At 41.2% G+C, this 13696-nt stretch overlaps 1 protein-coding gene across 2 annotated transcripts in view; it reads right to left on the reverse strand.

Annotated features, from left to right (window-relative positions):
- The window catches only part of GRIN3B (glutamate ionotropic receptor NMDA type subunit 3B), a 426090-nt gene that overhangs the window by 136376 nt on the left and 276018 nt on the right, over window positions 1–13696 (reverse strand). For both annotated transcript variants that reach the window (XM_075314677.1, XM_075314668.1), the window contains exons 3-4: window positions 4265–5312; window positions 1787–1932 (exon numbers count right to left, since the gene is read on the reverse strand). In XM_075314677.1, the coding sequence (XP_075170792.1) occupies window positions 1787–1932; window positions 4265–5312 (1194 nt within the window). The remainder of the gene's footprint in view (window positions 1–1786; window positions 1933–4264; window positions 5313–13696) is intronic.

Raw genomic sequence — 13696 nt, forward strand, 5'->3', positions numbered from 1 at the left:
GGCAGAGATGAACCGCTGCAACAAGGTAAAGCTTGCACACACTCAAACCCCCTTGTCTGTAGCATACCGGGGTGAATGAAGCCCCTGCCCATGACTACTGCCCCGGGCACCGTTACATAGACACTATTTGACACCTTATACTGGGTATGCAACATCAAATTTTATTTGCAATACAGAATGGATTGATTTTGGAACCAATGGTATGACCATTCCTAAAAAGTATTCCAGTAACAGTTTTTTTTTTCAATATTCAATACGAGAGTGCCAGGCAGCATGTTGCTTGTGCTACTTTGAGTAGACTGTGTGACCTAAACTTGTTATGGCCTGCAGCATTTCCTTTCTTGTCTCCCATCCAGCATATCATTGATCGGCAATTGCAAATATAGCTGCCAGCAGCGGATCTTGATTTGTGTGCTTAAGTGCATTCAAAGTGTTAAAGCATTCCCCAGACAACTTTTAATAACCCATTGATAACATGCAAAGGTGTGAAAGTGCATGTATTTCTGTATGTGGCTCTCTCATACTCCGTACTGAATTAATTTAGATGTTTTGAAAATTTTATTTCCATTTTTTCATTATTTGCAAATCATTAACATGTCTATCGATCTCATGATTTCCGTAATTTCTTGACTTTCTTCTGTGGCAATTTCACTGTTGAATGTATTTTTACATTAAAATAAATTCAATAATAATATATGGTATACTTAATAAGCCCTAGTGGTGGCTGCAGACAGCAATAATTTTACAATTAAGCTCTACCTTTATACAAGTATTGGAGCGAAACATTTATCTTACGTAAATTTCCTCCTACAGATTACTTATAAACAAAATCTGTCTACAAAATTTTGTAACGTGAAATAAAAACATAGTTGTAATTATGATGTAACACTGATTAAATTGCTACCTTTTGTAAAGAAACCTGGCGTTTGTTCTTTAATCACATTTGACGTTTCTGCTAACTAGATTTTGGTCCACAGGGGACTGTACACTGGGTCTCCTCCCTGTCTGTAATTCTCTGCCTGCCTTTGATCCATGATGACAGGTCTCTGCTGAGAGTCCATACACAGGAGGCAGGTCTTCACGGACCAGGGTAAAGTCTAGGGCAGTGTTTCCCAAACTCCAGTTCTCATGGCCCCCAATAAGTCTTGTTTTCAGGATTTCCTTACTATTGAACAGGTGATGGAATCATTATCAAGGAATCACCTGTGCTATATTAAGGAAATCCTGAAAACATGACCTGTTGGGAGCCGTAAGGACTGGAGTTTGGGAACCACTGGTCTAGGGGCTGTGGAATCACAGACAGGGAGGAGAAGTCCCAGTGTACAGCCTGGCCCATGTGCATCGAAATCTAATTAGCAGCCAAACATCAAATGTGATGAAAGAAGAATAAAGTGGATTTTTTTCAAAGTTATCAATTTATTCGGTATCAGAGTGCAATAACAGCTATGTCTTACATTACAATACAAACCTGTGCTGACAGGTTCCCTTTAATTAATACGGCATGACTTCTTTTCAAGTGATCAGAGCCTTCGCAGTAGATCTCCATGCTGACTGTTACATGTATAATGATTTCATCAGCTGTTGGTCCTTCCTGACTTTTGCGGAGGGTGCTTATGGTATGCTCTGGACAACCAAATTAGACTAGTGGAGTATTTTATAATCTGTTTTCCAATTTTGTTAACTATTTCTATACTATGGATGTAGAGCTTGAAAAAATGTATTCCCCAAATGTCATGTTAAATTATCTAACAGTTGTGCCCACCCTGTCACTGAAATGCCTCCTCACTTTAACATGTGGACTCCGTCTGATGTGGCTGGCACGCTGAACCTTCGCATATAGTTGTGGATTTCAGGGAAACTTTTTTTAATGTACTGCTCTGCACTGCTCTCCCAAACTGTGCCAAAGCGGAAACCCTGAGAAGGATGATGAAGCTGCAAAGATAAACAGATCATTAATATAGAAATATGGCATTTGGTCAACTTTGCATTTCTTTTACTTTTAATTAACATTAAAAAGGTGGTACCAAAATATATTTAAATTTTAAATGTCTATTTAATGCCTTAATCTAATGTCTTCTAATATACTTTAATAAGTAACTACAGTAACATCACTAATCCAAATTTTTTTTTTATTTCTTTACACCACTACTTCCTCTTTGATGACGCTTAATTTGAGAATTTCAGTGCATTCTGGGATAGTCAAACAAAATGTCATGAGGTAAAAAATCCTGTGGATATAAAAAGCGCATATAGGGTCTTACCAGGATAACAACAGTAAGGGTTAATGGAAACCACTCACCTGAGATGGTTGTGTGACACACAACCAGTATTAAAGCATGTATCAGCTGCTGCAGACTCCATGTGCCAAGGCCAAAAATAAGAAAAAAAACAAGGATAAAAAGTGGAAAAACGTCCGCGCTGCTGTGCCAATAAAGAGTTAATTTCAAATAAGAGCAATGCAGGGTGGTTTATTCTACGCGTTTCAAAGATAACCCCTCTCCATTAGGAAATTCACCAAAAAGATTTTTGGTGGATTTTCTGATGGAGAGGGGTTATCTCCAAAACGCGTAGAATAAACCACCCTGCATTGCTCTTATTTGGAACTAGCTGTACTACCCGCCTTCGCCCGGGTTAATAACGGTTAACAAAATAGAATGTATTAAAATTCCCGGGATAGAATGTATAAATAGAATGTATTAACGCCCGGGATAGTAACTGTCTCTGTTTCTCACCCATTCTCTGTCTGTCTTCCCCTCTGTGTATATCTCTCTGTCTCTCTCTATCTCTTTGTCTGTCTCTTTCCCTGTCTGTCTCTGACTGTCTGTCTATTTTTCCGACTGTCTCAATCTCTTTCCCTGTCTGTTTTTTTCCCTCTCTTTCCCTGTATCTTTCCCTCTCTTTCCCTGTCTGTCTCTTTCCCTCTTTCCCTCTGTCTCTTATCCTGTCTGTCTCTTTCCCTTTCTTTCCCTGTCTGTTTCCCTGTGTTTGTCTCTCTTTGTCTGTGTGTCTTTTTCCCTGTCAGTCTGTCTCTTTGTGTCTGTCTCTTACCCTATATGTCTGTCTCTTTACCTGTCTGTGTCTGTCTCTTAACCGGTCTCTCTCTTTCCCTGTCTGTCTCTTTCCCCGTCAGTCTATCTCTTTGTCTCTTTCTTACCCTGTCTGTGTCTGCCTCTTTCCCTGGCTGCATTGTGACACGCCAACATTCCATATAAGGGCATGGCTGCACATTCTTCTTAAGTTCTGGCTGCACTGTGGCTCCCAGCTCCATTCGCTTTAATGGAGGCAGGTTTTTTGGCGAATAACTGTAAAGCGCGGGGTTAAAATTTACCCTCAAAACATAGCCTATGATGCTCTCGTGGTCCAGACGTGTGAGTGTGCAAAATTTTGTGGCTGTAGCTGCGACGATGCAGATGCCAATCCTGGACATACACACACACACACACCCACACACACACATACACACACACACACACACACACACACCCACACCCACACCCACACACATACACACATACACACATACACACACATTCATCTATATATTAGATTAACTCTCTATTGGCACAGCAGCGCACACGTTTTTCCACTTTTTATCCTTGTTTTTTTCGAATTTTCATGACAGGCAGAGGAAGCAGTCATCAGTGATGTCCGGCCAGGCTTAGCATGCCCTGGGATTCTCAAACAAAGCGTCAAAGAGAAAGTAGTGAACAAAAAATAAAGCAGTTCACAGTCCAGGTGTGGTAGGGACTTTTTAATTAAAGTGTATTAGAAAAGACGTGAGATCATGACATTAAATAGGTATTTAGTTTCACACCACCCCCCTAAGTTGAATCACAAATTACTGCTATCTTTCTGATACCTAACTTCAGTGGATAGACAATTCGCAGCAATTCCACCATGTTTACTTTCCTGTGTTGTATACTTGTGTAGTCTGTATTTTTCACTTCTTACTTAAACTTTAATTTCTGCCTTTGCCATGGACATTCAAACCCATTAATACGCATATATTTTAATAATTGCTTATTTAAATCCATTTATTTCCTCTATAACAACACTTAACTTGACAGAGAAGACCTTTAGGTTTCCCCATCACAGGCTTTTGTCCTTGAACATCAAGCAAACATATCTCATGAATATTAATTGGCATTTCATAATTTCTAAGGTCTTCACTATGGAGTAAATAATAAATAAGCTAAAATTAATGTACCAGAGGTAGAAATCCAAAATTTCAACAATAATACATATTCTGCAGAGATTTACCCACCTTTGGATCATGGATTCCTGACAAGGCTTCAAAAGTCTTATCCCCCACCATTACTGCAGCAAGGTTTGCAGTGTAGCTGGATAGCACTAGTAGACAGAAAATAGCCCACAGGTTCATGAGAACTCTTCCTGTGCAGCATTTTGGAGTTTTACTTGATACCGTCCTTCCAAACAGAATGGCGTAGCATAGGTTTAGTGCTGAAGAGTATGAGAAAACTTTAATCCGGTTACGTCCATGTGGAGTCATACCAAAAGGACTCTTCCATTCGTAGAATGTAAGAAATAATGCAGTTAGATGCAAGGCCACAAATATACCAACCCACATGGACCAGTGTAGAGGCCACATGAAAGCTCCAATCGGAGAGGCAGTGTCTCGCATGCGAACCAAAATGCCAAGGCTGGTAGAGTAGAACGGGCTAGTGAAGTCTATAACAGTGCTTCGTGCAGAGTTTATGCTGAAGGATGAAACAGCCATGTGAGCTGCTCCGCTTAACAAGTCTCCAACTAGTCCTGTCCAGCGGTTGCCTATTCGTGCTCCATATTTTCCATCTCCAACAATGTACAGCTCAAAGTCAAATCCAAGATCTTCAGATAACTTTTCTAATAAATCTATGCAATAGCCATAACAGCAAGTTTTGTAATCTAGTGGCACCGAACCATTTGGTGAGTTGAGCTCTTCAAATAGTACATTTAATATGGCAGAATTATTTGTGTGAGGGTCCAGGCACATCTGTCCAGCTGGACAACTGCCATCAGCATCCACATCTCGAGTGAAAACAAAGGGATGCTCCACAAGGGTTACCACTCGGAGCTTTATGCGTTGTGTTACCACTGGTGATGGTTCCCGTTTTTGTATACGATTTTGCCACATACCTTCTTCCACTTCCATTTTCCCTTCATGCCACCCACCCACAGTTACCCAGGTGGGATCTCCTAAAGAGTCACATACTAGGCTCCATATTTTGTAATGGTGATCAGTATGGATTAGGTTATTATTCATTAGATAGACTTGACCAGTTTGTCCTGAGAATGATGTATTGGCTAAGTACCTATGATTGATAAAGTAATGTTAGCATCTGCTTAAAAGGGGTCCTCTGAATAGAAAAAACAAAGAAAATGTCATTATGAATAAGCTTCTAAATGCGCATTAGCTTTGTCAGGCAATCAATACAGCACATTAATAGCTATTGTTAAAGTAAGGTAAAGGTAGTCAGGTGCCTGTGAGAATGTGAAATAGGAAGCTCCGCTGCTGTGACCTGCAAAATCATTGACAGTATGTGGTATGTGTTATATCAAACTAAATCCAAGTCACAACAGCAGAACGTCCTATTACAAATGCTCTTAGAACTTGGGAAGGTGGTAACGTCAAATCAACTGCTGAAAACGATATATATATTGGCCTGTTTGCCAAAATAGCATGCGTGAAACCATTAACGGGGAATTTGTCAACAGATTTTTGAAATGTAATCTGGGAGCAGCATGACGTAGTAGCAGAAAGCCTGATTCCAGTGACGTTTCACTTACTGGACGTCTTGGTGTAGCTTTGACAAAATCCTTGTTTTCTCTATTGTAGATGTTAGCAAGGTTCAGAATGGGCACATTACTACAGAGGACAATATCGGCATAATACTACAGGGGACAATATGGACACTACTACAGAGGACAATATGGTTGTCGCACCCAGGGATATAGGGTACTCTGTCCCGGGCAGTGTGTATCTTGGGAATGTTACTATGGTGGCCGTTGCCTGGCTCTGTGCCCTGGGCTCTTTTTGAAATGGGGGTGTATTTACAAGGGGTTAGATTATTGTTTATACGTGACGCCACTTGCGGTGTTACGGCTATATAGATGGAGCTGCCACTGGAGAATTTCACTACTGGGGCTAGTGTTAATTGCAGCCTGGATGGTAGGCCCTCCGCAAGCAGGGCCAGGCCCCAGAGGATGGGTGACGTGACTGGCATCGGAAGAAGGTAGTCCATACAGAAGTTTGGTGAAACTGGTCTTTACTCACTGCTGCTTCGTGGTAGCTGGTTACCCGAGGCCGGCTGGTGTCACCTCCAGATCCCCTTCATCCCAGTTCCAGTGTAGTAATCTGGTACCTTCTTCCCCTGAACCTGTCTCTGGTAAATGTGTCTCCGTGGTGTAGAGCAACTGGGGGTCCCCGTTCGGTGGTTTGTCCACTTCTGTCCGCCTGACGGTAGCGTGAACCCTGTAGGGTTGGAGTCTCTGGTCCTGTTCCTAGTTCTCCCTTTGCTACTAAGTCTTCGGATTTTTAGGGTCAGCGAGGTCCTTGATGGTCTCCTTGCTGTGCAGGTTGGCTTGGAGCTCTTTCCTGTCCTACGGTCCTGTACCCAGTCAGTGCTTAGTTCTGGGAGTACTCCACTGGCAACTACTCTCCTAGGTACCAGGTTACTGTTAACCCTGCATCAGACCATCTCCTCACGTCCACCTTCACCCCTCGACTCTCTGCTCAGTCCTCATTACTCTCCTCAGTCTGCCCCTCCCACCTGGTCAACCAGCTCCACCTCTAGGCGGCCATCCATTGGTCTGACCCTAGCTTTGCACCATTGTATGCGGGATTGTTGGGGAAAAACTGGGATTAACTGGGGTTTTTGGTGTTACCGACACTGGTCTCCGGGGCCCTAGGGGGTAGGCCCTGCATCCTTGTGAGGATGCAGAACCTTGTAGCACCCTGATGGCTTCAGGGGTACTACATGGGCACATTACTACAGGGGACAATATGGGGACATTACTACAGGGGACAATATGGGGACATTACTACAGGGGACAATATGGGCACATTACTACAGGGGACAATATGGGAACATTACTACAGGGGACAATATGGGCACGTTACAACAGAGAATAATATGGGCACGTTACTACAGAGGACAATATGGGCACGTTACTACAGGGGACAATATGGGCACGTTACTACAGGGGACAATATGGGCATGTTACTACAGGGGACAATATAGGCACGTCACTACAGAGGACAATATAAGCACATTACTACAGGGGGCAATGTGAGCACATTACTATGGGAGACAATATGGGCACATTAGTACAAAGGATAATATGGGCACATTAGTACAGGGCACAAGGATGTGGCACATTACATTTTATTGGTATCTATTTTTATAATTTACCAGTAGCTACTGCATTTGCCTCCCTAGGTTTATACTTGAGTCAATAAGTATTCCCGTATTTTTGTAGTAAAATTGTGCCTCGGCTTATACTCTAGTATATATGGTAAGCAACAAACAATTTTGGACAATAAATTCAAAATGAATGAGTAAAAATAATCTAAATTTAATTATGTATATTAAAAGAATCATGTTTATAATTTTAAAATAATCAAACATGAAAATCATTTTGACGAATCATGTTTATAGATGTAAAATTAGTCTTTTAATATACATAATAATGATTTAAATTTTTAAATAAAATGGGATTATTTTCACTCGTTCATTTGGTATTTTTTTGTCCAACCTGGTTTTCTAGGGCAAGTGCTAGCCTGTTTTGCGACCTGTGGATTTCTGGGTTTATATCTCCCCTGGTTTGTGCATCCCCGTGAGAGTGTTAGAGTTCAGTTGTAACATAATATTTTTATGGAATTGATTTTAATGTCTGGTTTCATGATTGGTTTCTCCCAAAACGCTTTTTTTCAATAGCTATATAAATGAAATATTTTACAATCTTAACCCAGACCATAAGTAAGGGTTAAGGCCAAAACGCGTAGGTCTGTTGCATGTATTTTTATTTATATGTAATATGACCAGTTTTCCCTTTGGAACGTTTAATATAACAATTAAATGTTAAAGTTTTATCTAAGTGAGAATAAACCTTTTATACAGTAAAGGATCCCTATTGTCTACTGCATCCATTATCACTAAATGTATTGAAAATACAGCAATGTGCAGAGTGACATCTCTGGAATCAGGGTCTCTGCTTCTACAACACTCTGCTTTCAGATAAAATAGTAAAAACCTGCTGATAGATTCAGTATAAATCAAATAGAGCCCTCTGCTCCGATGGAAAAAAAAATTGCTTTTGCTTTTTGACAATACCAAATAAAATATTTGGCTGTTTAAGTCCACACCATAAAGTAAAAGTGGCAGCAGCATCTGAACAAATACTGTAAAAAAATAAATAAATAAAAAATAAAAAAAATGCTAAATTCTTCAGGAAATGCCTCCATAGTCTGCAAGAGAACTTGGGACAAGACCAAATAATAGCGCCTGAATAAGAAAGCAAGTACATGAAGCTGAACACTCCCCACCTAGGCAAACCAAAGCCAAAGCTGAAAAGTCAAAACAGTTTTGACAATGAATAAGAAAAAAAAAGGATTATTTCGATATTCGAGGCTGACAGAACTTCCCACACATACTCAATAGTAATTGATGCCAAAGGTGCTTCTTCTAAACACTGAGGTAAAGGGGATGAACAGTAATTCAATATTCAGACACACTGTTCAATATGAACAACAATAACTGAGGAGATTCACCTTCATTTTAAATTTTAGAGTATATTAAATTGATTTTAATGACAGAATCCGCTAAGTACAGTATAATGTCCAAGTATTGAGGCAAATAACACTGAAAGCCCATTGTTCAGTAAACATTGTAAAGTCTGATGGAGACCGGTGTATCCGTGATGACGAATACAACACTCTTCTGATTACCTCTTTTAATCAATCATGGCTTTTATGATCCACTGGTTAAAAAGGGACATGAATACTTCTACCTCCACCTACTACCAATGTTTTAATCTAAAAGAATGTACGTCTGGAATGCCAATGGTGTGAACAAGGTACAAAACTCAAAAATCATAACTATACAATAGGATAAAGAGTTGCACACTTATCAAAATGTATATGGAAATGATGAAAGGCAAAACTGCTAAGGGAATACTAGACTGAAAAATACAATGGACTATCTGAAAAAATGAAAAACATGAAAATGGAATATGCATAACTGCTATGAATAATAGGAATATAAGAGATGTTTAGCCATTGTATTGATCAATGCAAAAGAGCCCCAAACCCACGCCAATTTTTCAAACTTTTCCCACATTTCAAGCTTCAAACATAAAGATAAAAAAATGTAATGGTGAAAAATCAACAAGTGGGACACAATTGCGAAGTTGAACGAAATTTATTGCTTATTTTAAACTTTTTTAAAAAATAATAAACTGAAAAGTGGGGCGTGCAATATTATTCTGCCCCTTTACTTTCAGTGCAGCAAACTCACTCCAGAAGTTCATTGAGGATCTCTGAATGATCCAATGTTGTCCTAAATGACTGATAATGATAAATATAAGCCACCTGTGTGTAATCAAGTCTCCGTATAAATGCACCTGCTCTGTGATAGTCTCAGTGTTCTGTTTAAAGCACAGAGAGCATCATGAAGACCAAGGAACACAACAGGCAGGTCCGTGATACTGTTGTGGAGAACTTTAAAACCGAATTTGGTTACAAAAAGATTTCCAAAACTTTAAACATCCCAAGGAGCACTGTACAGGTGATCATATTGAACTGGAAGGAGTATCATACATCTGCAAATCTACCAAGACCTGGCCGTCCCTCTAAACTTTCATCTCAAACAAGGAGAAGACTGATCAGAGATGCAGGTAAGAGGCCCATGATCACTCTGCATGAACTGCAGAGATCTACAGCTGAGGTGGGAGAGTATGTCCAAAGGACAACAATCAGTCGTACACTGCACAAATCTGGCCTTTATGGAAGAGTGGCAAACAGAAAGCCATTTCTCAATGATATCCATAAAAATTGTTGTTTAAAGTTTGCCACAAGCCACCTGGGAGACACACTAAACATGTGGAAGAAGGTGGTGCTCTGGTCAGATGAAACCATAATCAAACTTTTTGGGCACAATGCCAAACGTTGTGTTTGGCATAAAAGCAACACAGCTCATCACCCTGAACACACCATCCCCACTGTGAAACATGTTGGTGGCAGCATCATGGTTTGGGCCTGCTTTGCTTTAGTAGGGACAGGGAAGGTGGTTAAAATTGATGGGAAGATGGATGGAGCCAAAAACAGGACCATTCTTGAAGAAAACCTGTTGGAGTCTGCAAAAGACCTTAGACTGGGACGGAGATTTGTCTTCCAACAAGACAATGATCCAAAACAAAACAAAATCTACAATGGATTGGTTCACAAATAAACATATCCAGCTGTAAGAATGGTCAAGTCAAAGTCCAGACCTGAATCCAATCGAGAATCTGTGGAAAGAGCTGAAAATTGCTGTTTACAAACGCTCTCCATCCAACCTCACTGAGCTCGAGCTGTTTGCAAGAAAGAATGGACAAGAATTTCAGTCTGTCGATGTGCAATACTGATAGAGACATACCCCAAGCGACTTGCAGCTGCAATCGCAGCAAAAGGTGGCGCTACAAAGTATTAACTTAAAGGGGCCAAATAATATTGCACACCCCAATTTTCAGTTTATTACTTTTTACAAAGTTTAAAATAAACAATAAATTTTGTTCAACTTCACAAATGTGTCCCACTTGTTGATTCTTCACCATAATTTTTTTTTTTTTTTATGTTTGATGCCTGAAATGTGGGAGAAAATTGAAAAATTCAATGAGGCGAATACTTTTGCAAGGAACTGTAAAAACACACAAATGGATGGTGAAAAACAGCAAATTGGCCCCAGAGACACCGGTTTACACGTTTCGAGGCTAGTGCCTCTTAATCATAACCACCTTTAAGCGCCCTAGGCTCTAGGGGCATGGGTGCAATTTCAACTCCTGCACATATTGTAGTTACGCCTCTGATTTATAGTATTCTATGTTCTTATTACAAGTGCATGTCAGTAAATTATAACAGCATCAAAAAGTTAATTTAAATCAGTAATTCAATACAAATAGAGAAACACATATTATATAGAGTTATTACACAGAGTGATCTATCCCTATATATTGTATAGAGTCATTACACACAGAGGGATCTATTTCAAGTGTTTATTTCTGTTAATGTTGATGATTATGACTTACAGCCAATGAAAACCCAAAAGTCATTATCTCAGAAAATTAGAATTACCACAAACCACCTGCAAAGGGTTCCTAAATGTTTAAAATGGTCCCTTAGTCTGGATCAGTAGACTACACAATTATGGGGAAGACTGCTGACTTGGCAGATGTCCAGAAGACAGTCATTGACACACTCCACAAGGAGGGTAAGCCACAAAAGGTCATTGCTAAAGAAGCTGGCTATTCACAGCGCTGTATCCAAGCATATTAATGGAAAGCTGAATAGAACGAAGAAGTGTGGTAGAAAAAGGTACAGAAGCAACTGGGGTAACCACAGCCTTGATAGGATTGTTAAGAAAAGGCCGTTTAAACTTTGGGGGAGAGTCACAAGGAGTGGACTGCTGCCGGAGTCAGTGCTTCAAGAGCCACCACACACAGACAGACGTATTTAGGACATGGGCTGCAAGTGTCACATTCCTTGTGTCAAGCCACTTATGACCAACAGAAAATGCCAGAAGAGTCTTACCTGGGCCAAGGAGAAAAATAACTGTCTGTTGCTCATGCTCAACTCCAAGGTATAGTTTTCAGATCAAAGTAAATTTTGTATTTTAATTGGAAATCGCAGTCCCAGAGCCTGGAGGAAGAGTTGAGAGTTTACAATCCAAGCTGCTTGAGGTTTAGTGTGAAGTTTCCACAATCAGTGATGGTTTGGGGAGCCATGTCATCTGCTGGTGTAGATCCACTGTGTTTTATCAAGACCAAAGTCAGCGCAGCCGTCTACCAGGAAATTTAGAGCACTTCATGCTTCCCTCTGCCAACAAGCTTTTTGGAGATGGAGATTTCATTTTCCAGCAGGACTTGGCACCTGTTCATGACCCACCCCAGGGCCGTGGGGTACTCTGTTCCGGGTGTTGGTTAATGGGATTATGTCACGGGGGCCTGTGCCCGGTTCCGTGGCCCTGGTAGTCGCTGAAAGTCAATAAATATAAAAAAAAAAAATAAAGAAAAATAAATAAATAAATAAAAGTATTTCGTGACGCCGCCTACGGTTCCAGTATGGTTACTGGGGCTACAGGTCAGACCTCTGGGGTGATGGTTAGGTAGCCAGTTGTTTACGCTTCCCGTAGGTGAAGCGGGGTTCCCAGGGCAGTTTTAGTAGTACACAGATATGGCGTTTTTTCTTCACAGCCTTTTCAACTGTCACTTTAGTGCAGAAGCCTATGGCTTCTCAGATGAAAGAAATAAAGTGCATCACACCAATTCATTAACTCTGACCAGATTTTACTTGCAGGTGTTAAAAAGGGGTTCAGTTTCTGATGTTACAGTTTTTGGGTAATCTGGGAACAGTTCAGGATCTCTGCACCAGGTCAGTTGTGTGGCCTCCCTGCTGCGCTGTGTCTCTCCTTCGTACTAGGCTGCCTGTAGCTATACCTTGTCCCTCTCTCGCTGTCTTCACCTGTATGACAGGCGGCGGGAGCTTCTCTAAGGGGCACTGCTGTACTCACTGCGGTCTCTAAGCTCTGTGTAGCGGCTTTGCCTTCAGGTGCTGCTGCGGCCAGGAGATCTGCAGTCTCCCTGGCCCCCGGTCTTTATTGCTGGGCAGATTAGATGCCTCACAATCTCGGATGTCGGTGTCCGATCATCAGCGCTGTTCCTTGGGGATGGACCGGTCTAGCTCCACCTCCCCGGTCACTCCTCTTTTGCCTCACTCTTGATCCCTCAGGCAGTCACACAGTTACTTGTGCGGGCTAAGCACTGCCCTCTCCATTTTTATGTCTTCCCTCACTCTCTGCTCGCACAGTCTCCTTTTTTCCAACTGTCAACTGTCTCTCTGACTCCGCCTCCAAACCTGGCTTTAAAGGGGACCTCACCTGAGCTCGACTTGTAGAGCTCCCCCTCCAGGCTTGGAGTGGATATGTTGTATGTGGGATTACCCGATGTGGAGATCCTTCCCTGCCCAGGTACAGGTATATTTGTGGCAACTGAACCCTGGGGTGCCACATTCACACTGCCAAAAGTACCAGTGTGAACTGATACTGATACTGTTTACTAACCATCGTATCATTGTGCTTGATTGGCCAGCAAACTCTCTTGACCTAAACTCTATAGAGAATCTATGGGGTATTGTCAAGAGGAAGATGAGAGACACCAGACCCAACAATGCAGACGAGCTGAAGGCCGCTATCAAAGCAACCTGGGCTTCCATAACACCTCAGCAGTGCCACAGGTTGATCGCCTCCATGCCACACAGCATTGATGCAGTAATTCATGCAAAAGGAGCCCCGACCAAGTATTGAGTGCATTTACTTTATATACCTTTCAGTAGGCCAACATTTCGGAGTATAAAATCATTTCTTCAGTTGGTATTATATAATATTTTAATTTTAGGAGATGACTACTTTTGGGTTTTCATTGGCTGTAAGCCATAATCAATGAT

This window comes from Anomaloglossus baeobatrachus, chromosome 1 (assembly GCF_048569485.1).
Source record: "Anomaloglossus baeobatrachus isolate aAnoBae1 chromosome 1, aAnoBae1.hap1, whole genome shotgun sequence".
In the NCBI taxonomy this organism is placed as follows: Eukaryota; Metazoa; Chordata; class Amphibia; order Anura; family Aromobatidae; genus Anomaloglossus; species Anomaloglossus baeobatrachus.